Consider the following 19,031-nt stretch of genomic DNA (forward strand, 5'->3'; position numbering starts at 1 on the left):
TGCAACAAATCAACAAGAAAAGCAGTTCAATACACAGTAACGTTATGTTGTAATTATTGTATTTATTAATTTAGCACCAAAACATTGCAATGTATTGAAACAGCTGTGGATCCGGGTGGGAGGCAGTCTGCGTTGGATAATACAGAACGTTGGATGAGCGAAGGTTGGATAAGCGAGACTCTACTGTACTTGGCAAAAAGGAAGTGGAGTAGAGGGAGGGGAATGATTTAAGGAAAGGCAGACTGAGAATGCACATTTTATTTAAGTAAAAAAAACAAAATAAACAGAAAACCAGGCAAGGTGGGCACAGTAGACCAGAGCTCTTCTTAAAACTCTTTCCCTACACAATATTCCTCTTTTGATCAGTTCCCACCCTATGATATCACAAATATTTGTTCTAAGTCTAGTTTTAAGTTGTCCAGTTAAACCATCTTTTTTTCCGAAGATTTGTTCTTTTTTTCATCTATTTAGAGTTTCCTTTCAGAAACAATTTTTAATATATATATTTTATATATATATATATTTTATATATATTTATATATACGTATGTATACTTTATACAGGATATACACAGACTGAGAACGAGACACTTTAAAAGACGGGACTTGTAGCCGCAACACTCTCCAATAGCTGCGTTGTAGCAAAATTAACGCTTGTTCGACACTCTCGGGGACAAAAAAAGAGATTTGAGAGCTTTTATTTCTGTACAGAGATGGCCTTAACACACGACGTGTCCTCTAAAAAGGTCAAAAGGCTTTTGTGATTCAAAAAATATGTGCAGTTTCGTAGCCCTGTGGAAAGGGGAAAAAAAGGAAACAACCACCCACAAACTATATACAGTGTAAACATCACACAAGGCGTGGAGTCCTCCTCCTCCTCGTCCTACCACCAAAGCTCGTGGCTCTCGCAAGGATGCCCTAACAGTCCTCCTCCGACTCCCTGGATTTCTTGTGAAGCGTGCGGTTAAAGCTGTGGCAGGCGGGGACCCAGTGATTGTCGTGGAGACCCAACTTGCACCCGGGGACGCTCTTCTGGGACCGGTGGCAGCACATCCAGTACCCGGGGCCGTAGGGGAGCGCTTGGCAATAGGGCTTGGGGTGCCACCGGCAGAGAGAGACGTCCCCCCGAGAGTACGTCTTCTTGCACTGCTTGCAGGGGTCTTCCCTGTAGCGGGGGTCTCGGACCCAGCGGGAATCCGCCGGCCGGATGTTGTAGTACTCGATGATGAACTTGAAGTAGACGCAAGTGCATTTGAGGGCCACCAGGCTCCGGGTGGGCAGCAAGGCAAAGATCTTGACGATGATGTGGTGGGGCAGGAAGACCAGGTACTGCTGGGGCTCCAGAAGCTGCTGGATCTTGAAGCGGGTCTCCAAGAAGTCGTGCGACCGCTGCCTCTTCAGAGCGGAAGAACCGAGCGTCTGCAGAGCGCTCTCCTCTGAAGGGAGTTCGGGGAATTCGCCGGAAATGCAACGAGCGGAAGAGAGTTCCTGGCCTTGAGCACCATCCGCTTCATGTTCTTCCGAAGGGCGCTCTGGAGAGATTCCACACTCAGAAAGCAGCAAAAATAATCTCCCCGGCACGGCGTCTTCACCAAAGCTGGAGTCGGAAGGTTGGCTCTTCCTGCAACCTTTCTCCGTCCTAGCGACTGATATGCAAATACTCACAGATTCTGTCACACGGATGTTTGAATTCGAAACTGGCTCTTGAGATGTGCTGCTAAGAACGGTGTTCTTGCTACACGAGGAATGTGGGCACGCCTGAGCAAGGGCTGGATATGTTGGAAGGTGAGAGGGCCTGGGGATCATTGGAGTTTCTGAGTTTCCTTGGTCAAGATGGACGTCTTTCCTCACTTCTGGAGCACCAACAAATGGAGATGGCTGGCCAGCTTCGCTGTCTTCTGCTGAAGAGCTGTGCTGCAATTTCCATTGCTCCCCTACCCCCTCGTCGTTGTGCTCCTCCTGCCCAACAGAAGACACCTTCTCGGCACCATTTTCAGGTGCTGTTCCGCTGACCAAAAGCACCCGCCCCACATTCCGCCGGAAACTGTTGTTCCGGGACAGGCTCCCTGTCTCTCGCTCGCTCTGGCGCCTCAGGCACTCCGATTCAAGCTTTGCGACCATTTCCAAAACACGCACCGGCTCGGCTTGTGGCCCGCCGTCACTGCCGCCGCCACCTCCGCCATTTCCTCGGCAGGGTGCCTTTTCAGACGGCGACTCATCAGCTCCGACGGCAGAGAAAGATCCGGGGGTAGAAGGGGCAGTGGCTTTGGGCTGCCCTGGGAATCTGATCACGGCAGAGGCACTGGGGCAATTTTTGGCGCAGCCGCCCAGCAAAAGGCTGGCTCTCTGTTCCAGGAAAGCGACCATCTCGACAACCGACAGGGGCCGGCCCGGGAAGCCCCCCTCCCCGACTTCATTCACATTATGTACGGAGCAGTGCTCAATGCTGCAGGCAAATGGCTCAGGCTGGTGGCACCTCCCGCTGGTTTCTCTCATCTTTTCCAGGTGGACCTTGGCCCTTTTGATATCGAGGGACTTTTTCCTCCGCTTCGTCGCCCTCCTGTCGATGTCCCAGCTGCTTTTGTTCTTCATGGAGGACACCCTGTGGTCACTGCACGGCTGGGCGGCAAAGAAGGCAATCTTCTCCTTGGTGTTCCCCGGTTTCACGACCGCCCAGATATCGAGGGGTGCTTCGCCGTCGTCGCCCTGATGAATGGTGGCAGGCTGGGCGGCTCTCCTCTCCTTGACGCTGGGCCCCTCTGCATGGCTTTGGCTGTTGTTCCTGACGCAGAGGATGTTGGGGGAGATGCCGCGCAGGGGCTTCCGGAGAGAAGGGCTGGGGAAAAGGCTCGGCGAAGCGCTGGCAGGCTCCTCTTCACTGGCCCCCCTTTGCTGGCTCATGGGTGGGTTTCGTGGGGAGTCCAGGCTTAAGTCAAGAGACCGCTCCTTCTTCTGCAACTTGAGATATGGCTTTAAGTGCATGCCAGATATTCTAAGGAAAGGGGGAGACAGAAAAATCACATGCCTGTTAAAGAAAGTTACCTAATATTGGATGTCCCCCATTGGCATGCTCACAAAGAAGCTAGTAAAATTTGGGATGGGATAGTCCAGTGGTTCTCAATCTTCTCAATGCCGCGGGCCCTTAATACAGTTCCCCATGTTGTGGTGACCCCCCAACCATAACATTATTGTCATTGCTACTTCATAACTGTAATTTTACTTCCGTTATGAATCATAATGTAAATATCGGATATGCAGGATATATTTTCATTCACTGGACCAATACCAGATACACAAATACCTGATACGCACAAATTTGAATATGGGTGGAGTTGGGGGGATTGATTTTGTCATTTGGGAGTTGTAGTTGCTGGGATTTATAGTTCACTTACAATCAAAGGGCATTCTGAACTCCACCAACGATGGAATTGAACCAAACTTGGCACACAGAACACCCATGACCAACAGAAAATACTGGGAGGCTTTGGTGGGCATTGACCTTGAGTTTGGAAATTGTAGTTCACCTATATCCAGAGAGAACTGTGAAACAATGATGGATCTGGACCAAACTTGGCACAAATACTCAATATGCACCAATGTGAACACTGGTGGAGTTTGGGAAACATAGATCTTGACATTTGGGAGTTGTAGTTACTGGGATTTATAGTTCTCCTGCAATCGAAGAGCATTCTGAACCCCACCAACTAAATAATTGGGCCAAACTTCCCACACAGAACCCCCATGACCATAAGAAAATACAGTGTTTTCTGATGATCTGTGGCGACCCGTCTGATACCCCTAACCCCCCCCCCCCCCGGTCCCAAACTTCCATCGTTGTTTGAGTCCATAGTGATCTCTGGATGTAGGTGAACTACAACTCCAAAACCAAAGGAGACTGCCCACCAAACCCTTCTAGTATTTTCTGTTGGTCATGGGAGCCCTGTGTGCTAAGTTTGGCCCAATTCCATCATTGGTGGAGTTCAGAATGCTCTTTGATTGTAGGTAAATTATAAATCCCAGCAACGACAATTGCCAAATGACAAAATCATTTTTTTTAAGTGGAGGACATAAATTGGACTGTTAGGTGTCTTGTGTCCAAATTTGGTGTCAATTCCCCCAGTGGATTTTGAGTTCTGATGGTAGCACGAACTAACATTACATTTTTATTTATATAGATTGTTTAATGTCTGCGTTTTCGGATTGTGTTTTTGGTTTTATGCTGCTGTAATTTGTGCTTGGGCTTGGCCTCCTGTAAGCCGCTCCGAGTCCCCATTGGGGAGATGGTGGCGGGGTATAAATAAAGATTATTATTATTGTTATTATTATTTCTAATCAAATTGTAGGAAAATGTCAGGAATTGTTAGAACAAACTTCCTGACATTAAGAGCTATATAACAGTGGAATATGCTGCCTGAGAATATGATGGAATCTCCTTCTCTAGAGATTTTGAAACAGAGGCTGGGTGGCAATCTGTCAGAAGTGCTTTGATTGTGCTTTCCTGCACAGCAGAATGAGGTTGGACTGCATGGCCCTTGGGGTCTCTTTCAACTTTTATGATCCCATGTTTTGGAATGATGTGGATGGGCAGAGAGCCTTGGTCTACCGTACCGTTTGACTGGGTGGAATGTGGAGGATGTGGAATTCAGCAGTTCCCGGTGGAGTCCAGCTCGGCAGGAACTCTTCATCATAACTCCCTGCTCCTCCACCTGCGGCAGGCTGTCACAGCCAGTCCATCTCAGCCCTCCGCTGGGGCTCCTGCACCCGCTTGTCTCGCCCCACACTGTGGCCAACTGGGTCTTTGGCACCTACAAAATGCTGCAGGAAAAAGAATAAAAATGAGAGATGTGGTTAGGTCATGTCAGGAATGTAGGAAACCACATTCTACTAAGTCAGACATGGGCAAACTTTGGCCCTCCAGGTGTTTTGGACTTTAACTCCCACAATTCCTAACAGCCGGTAGGCTGTTAGGAATTGTGGGAGTTGAAGTCCAAAACACCTGGAGGGCCCAAGTTTGCCCATGTCTGTACTAAGTCAAACCACTGATCTATTTAAATACAGTTTGAGTGTGTCTTATGAAAATACTTGGGATCAGAAATGTTTTGGATTTCAGGTATTTTTGAGACTTTTGGAATATCTCTATTTCCAGATATGTACTGAATGCGGTATCTTGGAAATAGGATCCAAGTCTAAATACAACATTAATTTATTTTTCATATGCACTTTATGGGAGCCCCAGTGGTGCAGCAAGTTAAACCGTTGAGCTGCTAAACTTGCTGACCGAAAGGCCAGTGGTTCAAATCTATGGAGCAGGGTGAGCTCCCGCTGTTAACCCCAGCTTCTGCCAACCTAGCAGTTTGAAAACATGCAAATGTGAATAGATCAATAAGTATCGTTTGGCGGAAAGGTAATGGTGCTGGCCACATGACCTTGGAGGTGTCTACGGATGACGCTAGCTCTTCAACTTAGAAATGGTGATGAACATCACACACACACACACACCAATAGTCAGACATGATTAGACTTAATGTCAGGGGAAACCTTTACCTTATACACTTTATACCCTAAACCACTGGAGAAATTACACTGTTTAGCCAGTATTGCACCACCTGACATCCACCAGGAAGTAGAAGGCAATAATGAAAGGACCAAGGCATTGACATCTCTGGCCCATCCCCTGTTCTGATATCAGCCAGCACGCCAAAATTTTAAATCAAGAAATACTTTCTAAGATCTACAGAGATATTCACAGGAACACCTCAGCAAGCGAGAGTCCAAAAGCGGCAGGCAAAAACAAGGAACATCAACCAATGGTTGATACCAAATGAGAGACTTCTTCCTGGGCACACAGAAGACTGGGCGACTTGGAAGGCACTGAACAGACTGCACTCTGGCATCACAAGATGCAAAGTCAACCTTAAAAAATGGGGCTACAAGGTGGAGTCCACGATGTGCGAGTGTGGCAAAGAACAAACCACAAACCATATATTACAATGCAACCTGAGCCCTGCCACATGCACAATGGAGGGTCTTCTTACAGCAATACCAGAGGCACTCCAAGTGGCCAGCTACTGGTCAAAGGACATTTAATAGAATGCCAAGTTTTAAAACTTTGTGTTTTTAAAATACATTACAACCGTACCCTTGGTTCGCTCCTGATACAATAAATAAATAAATCTAGAACTTTTGTGCTTTGAAACTAATTTATCTAAGTTACTGAAACTATTGAAACATTTCTGCCAACAAAAGCTTGAAAATACAAATTGAGACAATTCTGATAATTACTGTAAGTTTTTATTATGTAAATCCATTCAGATTTTTAAAATAATTGTCAATGCTGCCTCCAACGGTGTATTTAGGAAGGCGCTCCAGGTCTTGCTGCACTACGACAATTTCACTGCAACGCTTTACTTTTGGCACCAAGTTTTGCACAATTCTGCACATTTTCCAAGTTCCTTCCAGGAAAATGGCCAAACTGGGAGGGAAAGGAGCAACTTTCCAAGGAGAAAGAAAATATGGACCCCAGCCCACTTTAGTGCATCAATATAACAGCTTTTGCCTCATCAGGGGGTGAAAAATAAGCAAAAATGGCATTCCTGAACAACAAATAGGTAATGTTTCTGCAAACCAGGTTAAATATTGTGACTAAAATAATAAACACAATAAAATACAAACAAGTGGACTTACACAGACACACACAGAGAGAGGCTTAAGAAATTAGTTTCCAGAAAAACACTGCACAGTGATAACAGATATCACACAGGCCATGATAGTAGTATCTGAGAACAACAACACGTGGGGTTCCTCTACATAGAGGCAGCGCTGAGATCCTGCCACCGAAAAGCAACAGACAATGCCACATCTGTTCCACAGAGATAAAGCATATGAATTCATTGCTTATCTTCCACCCGCCGGCAAAACACAGGGGCATTTTCCATGCAGCTGGTTAATGTTCAGTAGCACGAAGCTTGCCAGTGGTGCTATTCCACAGATATGAGTTATCTTGGCACCTGTTTTGTGGTTTCTGCCTGCATCGCCATGTTAAGATCAGAGCTCCACCAATGTGATCCCTGTCAGACTGCATTGCCCATAAGTCCTAGCACATAGGCCAAGGGTTAGAGCATGATGGGAGATGTACCTCAATAGTATCTGAACTTGAGGGTTTCTAGTCCTGCTTTGCACAACCTCATGCTTACAGAAAACTTCCAGAATCGCACAACTTATCTGACCACTAAGCGGCTCACTATCAAAGCTCCAGCACAGCCTGTGGGTCAGTCTTGCTCAATTTTCCATGCAAAACAGGCAAGGCAACTGCAAAGACATAAGATGGCTTACCAACAATACACATGAAAGAGGTCTAGGAGTCTTAGTAGGCCACATGAGTAAACAGTGTGATGCAGCAACTAAAAACACCAATGCAATTCTAGGCTGCATCAACAGGAGTCTAGTGTCGAGATGGAGGGAAGTCATGGTCCCACCCTCTTCTCCTTTGGCCAGAGCTCACCTGGAATAATCCTGGGCACCAATATTCAAGAAGGACATGGATGAGCTTGAATATTTCTAAAGGATGGGAAATAAAATGGGAAAATGTCTGGAAGCCATTAATTCCTTGGAGGAGCAGCTTAGGAAAGCTTGGGATGTTTAGCTTGGAGAAAAGAAGGCTGAGATGAGACATGAGGGCCATGTTTACATATGTGAAAAGAGGTCACAGTGAGGAGAGGGTTAGCTTGCTTTCTGTTGCTCTGGAGATTGGAACGCAATGGAGCAATGGATTCAAATAGCAGGAAAAAGGGAGATTCCACCTAAACATTAAAGGAACTTATAAAAAAAGAGAGATTCCACCTAGACATTAAAGGAACCTATAAAACCCTATATGGCTCTGGTCCAGCGTACCTGTCCGAACGTATCTCCTTCTACGTCCCACCTTGGAGCTTAAGATCTTCTGGGGAGCCCATGCTCTTGGCCCCGCCTTTGTCTCAAACACGTTTGGCGGGGACAAGGGACAGGGCCTTTTCGGTGGTAGCCCCCCGCCTGTGGAATTCGCTTCCCGGGGAAATTAGGTCATTGTCATCTCTCCTCACCTTTAGAAAGAAGGTAAAAATGTGGTTGTGGGACCAGGCCTTCGGGCGATCAGGTTAAAGGATGGGTAGCCATCTGCCTGGAGGGCTTGGATGGTGTATTCCTATAAGATAAGATAGGGCTGGACTGGATGGGCCTTGAGGTCTCTTCCATCTCTATAAACCACGTCAGGTGCACCTATTTTGAATGGTAAGCCCTCCACATTTGCAGGTTTGATTTTTGTGTCTTTGATTATTCATGGCTTTGATGAAAATGTTCTCTCTAAATCCTCCAATGCGATTCTATGGTCAACATTGATATGATGTTGACCACAGAATCACGCTGGTGGACCTAGAGGGTTCCACCATCTTGCAAGCGTTAGTTCTTCCTGTGTGGTTCTGGCAGAAGTTGGCTGCAGAGTTTTGCTGGAGGAGGACTTAGACCAGGGGGTCTTCAAACTAAGGCCCTGGGGCCAGATGTGGCCCTTCAAGGTCCTTGATCTGGAAACTGCCCTAAACTTTAAACTTAGGGCTGCTCAAAGTCTGAAATGACTTGAAGACGCACAACAAAAATCCTAATTAACTTGACTGTCTCATGAGCCAAAAGTAGGCCCACACTTTGCATTGAAATCTGGGTATTTTTTTTTTGTTCATTCGTTTGGTTGTTTCCAACTCTTTGTGACCTCATGGACCAGCTCACACCAGAGCTCCCTGTCAACCGTGGCCACCTCCAGCTCCTTCAAGGTCAAGCCAGTCACTTCAAGGATACCATCCACCCATCTTGCCCTTGGTCGACCCCTCTTCCTTTTCCCTTCCATTTACCCCAGCATAATTATCTTCTCCAAGCTTTCCTGTCTTCTCATTATGTGGCTACCACGGTTCAAAAGCATCTATCTTCCTTCGCTCAGCCTTCCTTATGGTCCAGCTTTCACATCCATAGGCTACTACAGGGAATACCACTGCTTTAACTATGGTAAATTTATATAAATGTAACTATGGTAAATTTATATTGATTGAAATTGTTCTTCATTTTAAATATTGCATTGTTCTTTCATATTATTTTGCACTACAAATACGATATGTGCAAAGTGCATAGGAATTCATTAATGTTTTTTCCCGAACTATAGTCTGCTGCCCTCCCTATGAAATGGTCATCTGTTTTAAAAGTTTGGGGGTCACTTATTACTACAGAGCTGCATTTTTTATTTTTCATTTTTGAAGAGATCCAGCAAATGTGGAGGGTTGATTGCATTCATTTATTATTTATTTACATTATTTCTATCCCGTCCATTTCAGCCCGAAGAGGACTCATCCAATCATGTTTTAAGCCTGACTTACAAAGGCATAAGGGGGACTTTGAATGATGGCTTTTACAAACTCGAATTCTAATCTATTTTTAAAAGCTAGAAAAGGAAACAGTGTCCTGCAATTTGGTGAGATAGAACATGCCATTCCTTCGTAAAATGCTGGAGGAGTGGTGGTCAGTAGATACACTCCTTCCTCTGGCTCACATGTTTGCTTAAAACATGAGATATTCATGTGAAAACCCAAAGAGCCCATGCAATCCTTTCTGGGGAACACCCATGGCTCTGGGCAGCTTAACAGCTCCGCACACACTGGGTGGCTATCCTTACAAGAAATTAAGGCGGGCTTTTGCTGATATCCGGATGCTGCAGACACAAATCCCTCGGCTTTAGAAAAGGGAAATAAAAGAAAGAGATGTGGCAGAATGAAAAGAAGGAGATCAGACGGGAAGTTGCACAAAATGGTGCAGCACAAACCGTGCCAAAGGGAGAGCCTTTGAAACATCCCAAATGTTGCTTCTCTCCCTAAATGTACTTAATGGCACCACCGTCAAGATGCAGGTCAGTTAATGGCGGGAAACCTCATTTTTGGTATATCTGCTCCTTTCCAAACGTATGGCGACCCTAAGGTGTTCCAAACATGGGTTTTCCTTAAAAAGATTTGTTGCATCAGTATCTTCTATTCCAGAACCAGTAACCATGGATATCACCATCCATGGATGCTCAAGTCCCATGATATACAGTGGGGTAGTAAAATGTTGATATATTGCAAGACATAGGAGGATATGTCCACATATCAGCAGCATAGTGCTCAGCACATGGCAAAAGGGAGGGTTGGTTGAACCTGTGAATATAGAACTTATGGAGTTTCAACTGTTCCTGATTGTCCCACAAAGGAAAGTGGTTTTTGTTCTGAAAGAGGCTTTAAACCAGTTCCTGGGCAGCATCCTTTCAAAGTGCAAGAGAGGTCATTCCAGTTTATTTATTTATCATTTCAGGAGCGAACCAAACAGTTGTATTGTATTAAAAAACAAACAAATAAAACAAAACACAAAATTTGCAAACTTGGCATTCTATTAAATGTCCTTTGACTAGTAGCTGGCCACTTGGGGTGTCTCTGGTGTCGCTATAAGAAGGTCCTCCATTGTGCATGTAGCAGGGCTCAGGTTGCACTGCAATAGGTGGTCTGCGGTTTACTCTTCTCTACACTCACATGTCGTGGACACTACTTTGTAGCCCCATTTCTTAAAGTTGGCTCTATATCTTGTGGTGCCAGAGCGAAGTCTGGTCAGCGCCTTCCAAGTCGCTCAGTTTTCTGTGTGCTCAGGAGGGAGTGTCTCATTTGGTATCAGCCATCGATCGAGGTGCTGGGTTTTAGTCTGCCACTTTTGGAGTCTCACTTGCGGAAGTGTTTTAGCGAGTGTCTCTGTAGATCTTAGAAAACTATTTCTTGATTTAAGTCGTTGGTGTGCTGGCTGATAACAAAACAGGGGATGGGCTGGAGATGTCACTGCCTTGGTCCTTTCACTAGTGGTTGCTACTTCCCAACGGATGTCAAGTGGTGCAATACCAGCTAAACAATGTAATTTCTCCAGTTGGATGTTGGAGAAACAGTCCATGTGAAAGGGATCTTGGAGTCTTAGTAAACCACAAGCAGACATGAGTCAACAATGTGATGTGGCAGCTAAAAAATCAAATGCGATTCTGGGCTACATCGATAAGAGCCTAGTGACTAGATTGTGGGAAACCACAGTCCTACTCTATTCTGCTTTGGTCAGATCCCACCTGGAATAATAACCCTGTTTCCAGTTCTGGCCAAAGCAATTCACGAAGTATATAGACAAGATGGAATGTGTCCAGAGAAAGGTCATTAACATGGAGACCATAAATCTCTGAGAGGAGAGACATAGGGAGCTGTTTATGTTTAGCTTGGAAAAGAGAAGTTTGAGAGGGGATATGATGGCCATTCTTGAAAATCTGAAAGGAGGTCATATTGAGGAGGCAGGCTTGTTTTCTGCTGGTCTGGACACCAGGACACAGAGCAATGGATACAAAGTGCAAGATTTCCTGATACTAAGAGCTTTCAAACAGTGGAATATGCTGCCTTGGAGTCCAGTGAAGTCTCCTCTGGAGGTTTTAAAGCAGAGGCTGGATGGATGTCTGTTGGGAGGGCTTGAAATGTGTAGTTTTGCATGGCCCTGGGGTCTCTTCCAACTATGAATCCATTTTAGAATGATTCTGTGGGATAGTCCAGCATGCTTAGGAACCAGAAGAACTGCCTTTAACGTATTTATTTTGTGCACCTCTTGTGTCTAAATCAGGCATGGGCAAACTTTGGCCCTCCAGGTGTTTTGGACTTCAACTCCCACAATTCCTAACAGCCTACTGGCTGTTAGGAATTGTGGGAGTAGAAGTCCAAAACACCTGAAGGGCCAAAGTTTGCCCATGCTTGGTCTAAATCATTTTATATAGCTGCATCAAAAATCCATAACAGTGATTGCATAAAAATCTCAGCTGTCACCAGTTCTGCTTAGAGGAAACATTAAATGTGCATAGCACGCTTCTGCAGGCTGGTCTCCGTCAGATATGTTAAGGCTTCAAGGCCTGTCAATTGCCAATGAAAGCTGGGGATTAAGGGAGTTACAGCCCTAGACAACAGAAGAACCAGAATTGGGGAAGGGCAATCTACAGTATTTGGGAGATGTTAAACTATACGTCTTACCTGCTCCTATGGCACTTTTGCAAGGAGAGAAGTAGCATTACAAGGAGGGGATGGAGTTAGACTGGAAAAGTGGGACACCTGTTCCTCGCACAGTGATAGCCAAAGCACGGAAATGGATGGAGGAAGAGAGCAAAAATCCTCAGTGGAATAAAATGCAAGGGGAAATGACTTTGAAGGAGCTGGGGATGGTGACGGCCAACAGGGAGCTCTGGTGTGGGCTGGTCCATGAGGTCGCGAAGAGTCGGAAGCGACTGAACAAACGAACAACAGCAATAACAACAACGACATTCTCTCCTGACGTTTTGCCTGCATCTATAGCAGGCATCCTCAGGTTGTGAGCAATATGGCTGCTGCACGCTGGATGCTTGAAGCTTAAGAACAGTCTTGTAAGGCAACCCCACATAGGAATGTGTTGCAGTAGTCTATTCAGGATGTAACCAGAGCGTGGACTACCATGGCCAAGTCTGACTTTACGATTAAGGTACAACACAGTTCATGAAGTCCATATGTATTCCTGGGCATTCAGTTTTTAAACACAAAATATGCTCCCTGAAACCGGACACACCATGAAAAGAATTGGAGGAAGAGAAGAGGATGAAGAAGAGGTAGAAAAAGAAAAGGAGGAGGAATTAAAACAAAACAAAACAAAAAAGGAATAAGGAGGATGAAGAAGAAAAATGTGGAGGAAGAAGGACGAGGAGGAGAAGGAGGAGGGGAGGAAGAAAATGTTTTTGTTGTTGTTCCAAAGGACCCAGGAAGTGGGAGAGATACAAGGGGATAATGAATACAGTCAAGCAAGTATCTGGACAAGTTAAACAAGAAAAGTAAGAATGTACTTTCCACAGCCTAAGGATAACCCTTGGGTGAATTTACTGGAGAGGTGGCCTTTCCAGAGAAAGAACCACCAATTCTTAATAATAGTAATAATAATAATAATAATAATTATTATTATTATTATTATTATTATTATTATTATGTTTTATTGTATTTTATTGTGTTGTTTTAATTCTTAATGATGTTGCACTCGGTTGTATTTGTATACTTTGTAATTGCATATATGCTGTAAACCGACCTGAGTCCCTCGGTTGAGGTGAGAAGGCCGGTATAGAAACCTTCCAAATAAATAAAATAAAATAAAATAAAATAAATAATACTTTATTTATACCCCGCTACCATCTCCCCAAGGGACCCGGTGCGGCTTACATGAGGCCGAGCCCAAAATACAACAATACAACAATACAACAATACAAGCAATAACAACAACAATACATGCAATTTAAAACAATAAAACAATAATATAAGCATTATCAAATAGGACAACACACTTTAAAATCTATGGGTAGGCCAAATGTAATTAAAATTAGAAATAATGCCGGACATGGGCGAAAAAAGTGATGGGGTCTCATGCTCTCGGTCCCGCCTTCGTCACAGGTATGTTTGGCGGGGACGCGAGACAGGGCCTTCTCAGCAGTGGCCCCCTGGCTATGGAACACCCTCCCTAGAGAGATTAGATCTGCTCCTTCCCTTTTAACGTTTCGGAAGCAAGTCAAAACGTGGCTGTTTGAGCAAGCACAGAGTAACAGATATGGATAAATGATATAGGAATTCGATGATTGATGATGGAATTGGGACAATGCTTTACAATGAGACGCCAATGATGTTATTTTTATTGCTGTTGTGGTTTATGTAAGTGTAATGTTTTTAATTGTGTTGTGATACTATGTATACTGTTTTGTTGGAAACCGCCTTGAGTCGCCGATATGGCTGAGAAAGGCGGTATACAAACACAGTAAATAAATAAATTGTGGAAACATACAAGCAGACCTAAAACAATATAAAGTGCGTTGGAGGACAAAGTGCTATGGGATCATTATTCTGGGAAGGCACAATGGAACAACCACGTCTTCAAGCTCCTCTTAAAGACTGCCAAGGTTGGGACATGCCTGATGTCCTCAGGAAGTGAGTTCCAGAGCTTTCTCCCAGAACTTTTACTCCTCGGAGTAAAAGCAGTTGCAGACAGAAAGCAGGCAAAAAGCTACAATGCCAACATCACAACATTAAAACACAGTGGAATTTTGTGCCAACTTACAAACATACCAAGAAAGAAACTCAGCAACCTATCCATTAACCAACTGCCCACCTCTTTGTCTGCAGTTTGAAACTGGAGCTAGGTCTTTGGATCTGGACAGCGCTAGATTCAACCAGAGCAATTGGACAGTTGTGTTTGCCTTGGACTTATGCAGACACAAGGAAGTATGGTAGGCTGGTTACAAGGGCTCTCCAATCGCCATTGACTGAAGAAACACCTGTGAGCCCATGCATCCCTCCTCCCATTTGCTCCTTTCAAGCTGTTTTTCCTCCGTATACCTCTTTTCTCGGCGCTACAGCTGATCTCAATACGAATGACCCATTTTACGGCTACAGTCATTTTTTATGCATGTAATTAGGTTGGAAGGTGGGGGGAAGAGAAAATGTGGTAAATCAAAAATGTCCAACCAGAAAATTCAATTAAAGCTGCTATCTGTTCTGGTAATCAAAGCAGCCCAGAGCTGATGGGCCATTCGGAAAGCCATCATCTCCTTTCCAAGATTCAAAACAAAGGAGGATCAAAGCTTAAGAGTTGCCAAGAGATTCCTGTGCTAAAGGCACGACTCAAGTGCCGCTCTAGAAAGATCACACACAGGCTTTGGGCTGAAAAACAAACAGAAAATCAATTCCAAGATTTCTCATTTTCCATCAAAAAGAGGAGGAAGTGACAGAATCGCTTAAGGAATGCGAGGGCGTTCGTGCCCCATTTTTCACCTATTCTCTCGTGTTCGCCTTAATAAATGGGTGTTGAAGGAAGTCATAAAACCTTTGGCATTCTTGGAGAAAGACTCTGAAGTTCATTTTGAAAGAAAGTTTTAAAAAGATGATGTACAGGTGGTACTTGACACCAGAAAGGCAGAGCCGTATAAAGGCAGTTCTAGTAAACGCTGGAAATGTGAGCACAATCATGTGGTGATCTTGCAAAAAGGTCCAGAAAAAGTGGACTGAAATACATATGATACTGGAAGAAACTGTTAATGATGAAGCAGAATTTCATTTGTTGGGAATGTTGGACGATCAACTAGAAAGAACACATGGAAGATCACTACGCTATATGATAACTGCAACAAGAATAATTTATGCTCAGAGATGGAAGGAACCCATTAACTCAAAGTAAGAAGAACAGCTGACGAAGATCTACGAATTAGCTGAGATGGACAAACTGTTGGTGCTGATACAGGTGAAATCCATGCCCAACTTCAAGAAAGATTCGGACTTGCTTATTCCTTTTTCACAACAGCGATGGGGGCAAATTTAATGAATAGATTTATGAATTAGAAGAATATTATTAAAAGTAAAAGTATGGTTACATAGTACTATTTAAAGGGAGTCAAATAAGAAGGAGAGTGTGACATTCGTAAAACTGTTTATGTAGTTTATGTCACCTCACTACCTCTGAGTATGCTTGCCATAGATGCAGGCGAAATGTCAGGAGAAATGCCTCTAGAACATGGCCCTATAGCCCGAAAAAACCCACAAGAACCTAGTTTATGTAGTTGCGTGTTTAATTTGTGTATGTTGATATAGGTACATGCTAGGTTAGGGTGTGTTTTAGATCTAGTTTTGTAGTCAAAAAGCTGCTTAGTTTTAGTGATATATTAGCTTATGTACCTGGCGTTGCCTGGATATGCATTTTCTAATTCTGTTTATTCCAAATACTCATAGTAGCATTATAACGTTATTCATTGTCCCATTATAAAATATGTGGGACCCCTTATAAAATCACATTGGTGTATCGTATTTGGTCCAGATTTGGTGGCGCAATGGGTTAAAACTTGTTGACCAAAAGGCTGCAGGTTCAAATCCGGGGAGAGGTGTGAGCTCCCGCTGTTAGCTCCAGCTTATGCCAACCTAGCATCCAAATGTGAGTAGATCAATAGGTCCCACTCTGGCAGGAAGGTAACAGTGCTCCATGCAGTCATGTCCTTGGAGGTGTCTATGGACAACGGCGGCTCTTCAGCTTAGAAATGGAGATGAGAACCAACCCCCAGAGTTGGACATGACTGGACTTCATGTCATTGGAAAACTTTTACCTTTAGCTACATTGTGAATGGGATTCACATGGATTTCCAGATGTGCTGGACTACAACTCACATCACTCTCTATCAGCCACCCCCCCCCAAAAAAAACGAGTATTTTAAGTTGGATCAAAATGAGTGTGTCTACCAAGTTTAATCCAGATCCATCAAGCCATGTAAGAACCTTTGTGGTGACAACCAATTAAGATATTTATATAGATATTATGAAAAAACTTTTTTGTATTTCTTTCTTCTTTGGCATTCAGAAAGATTGTAAGTAGTTGCAAACACTGATAACACATATAAAATGTGTCACTTCTGGAAGTCAAGATGGACAGGGCAAACAGGAAATCTATGGATATGGGCAGCAGTAGGATGGTACAAAGAAGTAGAAAAAGAATTACAAATGGCAGAGATAGTCTTATAAAGGGGATAGTAAGTGCCCTTGGATGCCCTGACTTTTACTCAGAAGTTGGGGGGCTGCCACACATGTGATGTTGCATCTACCCGTGGCTCAACACATGGCAACTCAGGAGAAAGCCACGTGAAGCAACTGCGGCAGTCATCAAGTGACAAGCAAACGCAGCTCAAACGGCACCAAAATGACATGTGAGAAAAAATGGAGTATTCATCAGGCTGAATAATTCCCAGTGACAAGTAAAATGCTGCACATCTGATGTACCGTCTCACACCCACACTTCTTGAAAAACAGAATTGGAGGGGAGCTGGGATCCTAGTCAGTCAGTTGTGGCAGAGCGTGGTTTTTTTTTCAGAGCGATTTGCAGGTGGAAAGCCTCTTCCATTGCTAGAGAAAGCTGTCCTGCCATCAGACCAAGATGGGTCAACGTTATTTTCTTCCCCTCTTGCTCTACCACGGGTCAGTCATCACTGGCCATTTTATTATGGCAACTACTCCATTGCCTAGGTCAACATAGCTACACCAGCCTACAAGGACTACAACCTTATTTTCCTCCATTGTTGGGAAGGCAACACAACCCATGGGAATGCAGCCAGGGCCCCTAGTTTTTGTATCATTCTAATTCGCACACAGCAGAAAAGAGAATTTTCACACTATCCCAGCTGAAACTATAAACTTCCTTCTCTCAAAAAGGTTTAACAATAAATGTGAGATTTGGGCCATGCCTTTTTGTTGTTTTGGATATGAGACCTTCAGAAAAACTGTATCTGCATGATTTAGAACAATGGTTCCCAAACATGGATATTTACATTCTGTGGAGCCCAACTCTATCCCAGATTTGCTTAATCAAGATATCATAGACTCCAAGATTTGGAAGGCACACCCAAAGGTCATCCAGTTCAACCCTATTCTATCATAGAGGACATCTGTAGGGAGACCGAGGTGCTTGTTGATAAAGCTATACCCTGCTATATGCCTGCGAAACGTGGACTGTCTACAGATGTCACACTCAACTCCTGGAATGATTCCATCAGTGTTGCCTCCAAAAAAATCCTGCGGAGAAATGTCAGCCTTCTGGAAGAAGCAGAGACCACCAGCACTGAAGTGATGTTTCTATACCATCAACTCCACTGGCCTGGCCACGCTGTCTGAATGCCCAATCACCATTTCCCAAAGCAGTTACTATACTCCCAACTTAAGAACGCAAAACGTAATGTTGGTGGACAGGAAAAGAAATTGAAAGATGGGTTTAAAGCTAATCTTTAAAATGTGGCATTGAGAAGAAGAACTGGGATGCCCTGTCCTTGAGCGTTCTAACTGGAGGTCAGCTGTGACCAGCAGTGCTGCGGAATTCAAAGAGGCACGAATGGAGGGTGAGAGGGAGAAATGTGCCAAGAGGAGGGCACAAGAAGCCAAGTCTGACAGAGACCGCCTTCCACCTAGAAACCAATGCCCTCACGGTGGGAAAACTTACTTCACATAGGCAATCCCTTTGAGGATGAGGTCCTCCAAGATCGGTGCACTGGCGGTGGAGGAGGCACAAGTGGAGGGTGAAAGAGAGAAACATGCCAGGAGGAAGGCGCATCAAGCCAACCCCGACCGGGACCGCCTTCCACCTGGAAACCAATGCCCTCGCTGTGGGAGAAGATGCGGGTCAAGAATAGGGCCCCACAGCCACCTACGAATCCACAAGAAAACCCATCATGGAAGACCATCTTACTCGTCCAACAAGGGATCGTCTAAGTAAGTAAGTAAAGTAAGTACTGGTGGTGGGTTCGTAGGTCACTGTGGAAGAACATGTGGATCAAGAATAGGGCTCCACAGTCACCTACAGACCCAATGCCAAGACACAACACTTGGGGGGCCATCATACAAGGGATCTCTACGTGGGGTTGCCTTTGAAGACGGCTCGGAAGCTCCAATTAGTCCAACGGTCGGCAGCCATGTTACTAACAGGAGCAGAGCGCAGGGAGCATACAACTCCTCTGCTGCACCAGCTCCACTGGCTGCCGATTTGCTACCGGGCTCAATTCAAAGTGCTGGCGTTGGCCTTTAAAGCCCTAAACGGTTCTGGCCCAACCTACCTATCCGAACGTATCTCGGCCTATCAGCCCACCAGGACCCTAAGATCTTCTGGGGAGGCCCTGCTCTCTATCCCGCCTGCTTCACAGGTGCGGCTGGCGGGGACGAGAGACAGGGCCTTTTCTGTGGTGGCCCCTCGACTATGGAACGCCCTTCCCATGGAGGTAAGATCAGCACCCTCGCTGATGGTGTTCCGAAGAAGATTAAAAACCTGGATGTTCGGACAGGCATTTGGTTAATTCGGGGCAATGAATGTGATGATTAAAGGATTGGTAATATGGACGACGAAACTGGATCACGATTTTAGTCAGGAGATGCATTGGATTGTTATTGATGTACCAATATT

At 44.7% G+C, this 19,031-nt stretch overlaps 1 protein-coding gene across 2 annotated transcripts in view; it reads right to left on the bottom strand.

Moving 5' to 3' along the window:
• Positions 1–243: 243 nt before the first annotated feature.
• The window catches only part of FBXO34 (F-box protein 34), a 94,582-nt gene continuing 75,794 nt past the window's right edge, over positions 244–19,031 (bottom strand). For both annotated transcript variants that reach the window (XM_060753519.2, XM_060753529.2), the window contains 2 exons: positions 4,608–4,814; positions 244–2,991 (listed from right to left, as the gene is read on the bottom strand). In XM_060753519.2, the coding sequence (XP_060609502.2) occupies positions 918–2,991; positions 4,608–4,687 (2,154 nt within the window). In that variant the 5' untranslated portion in view covers positions 4,688–4,814 and the 3' untranslated portion in view covers positions 244–917. The remainder of the gene's footprint in view (positions 2,992–4,607; positions 4,815–19,031) is intronic.

Source organism: Anolis sagrei, chromosome 1 (genome assembly GCF_037176765.1).
Source record: "Anolis sagrei isolate rAnoSag1 chromosome 1, rAnoSag1.mat, whole genome shotgun sequence".
Classification (NCBI taxonomy): Eukaryota; Metazoa; Chordata; class Lepidosauria; order Squamata; family Dactyloidae; genus Anolis; species Anolis sagrei.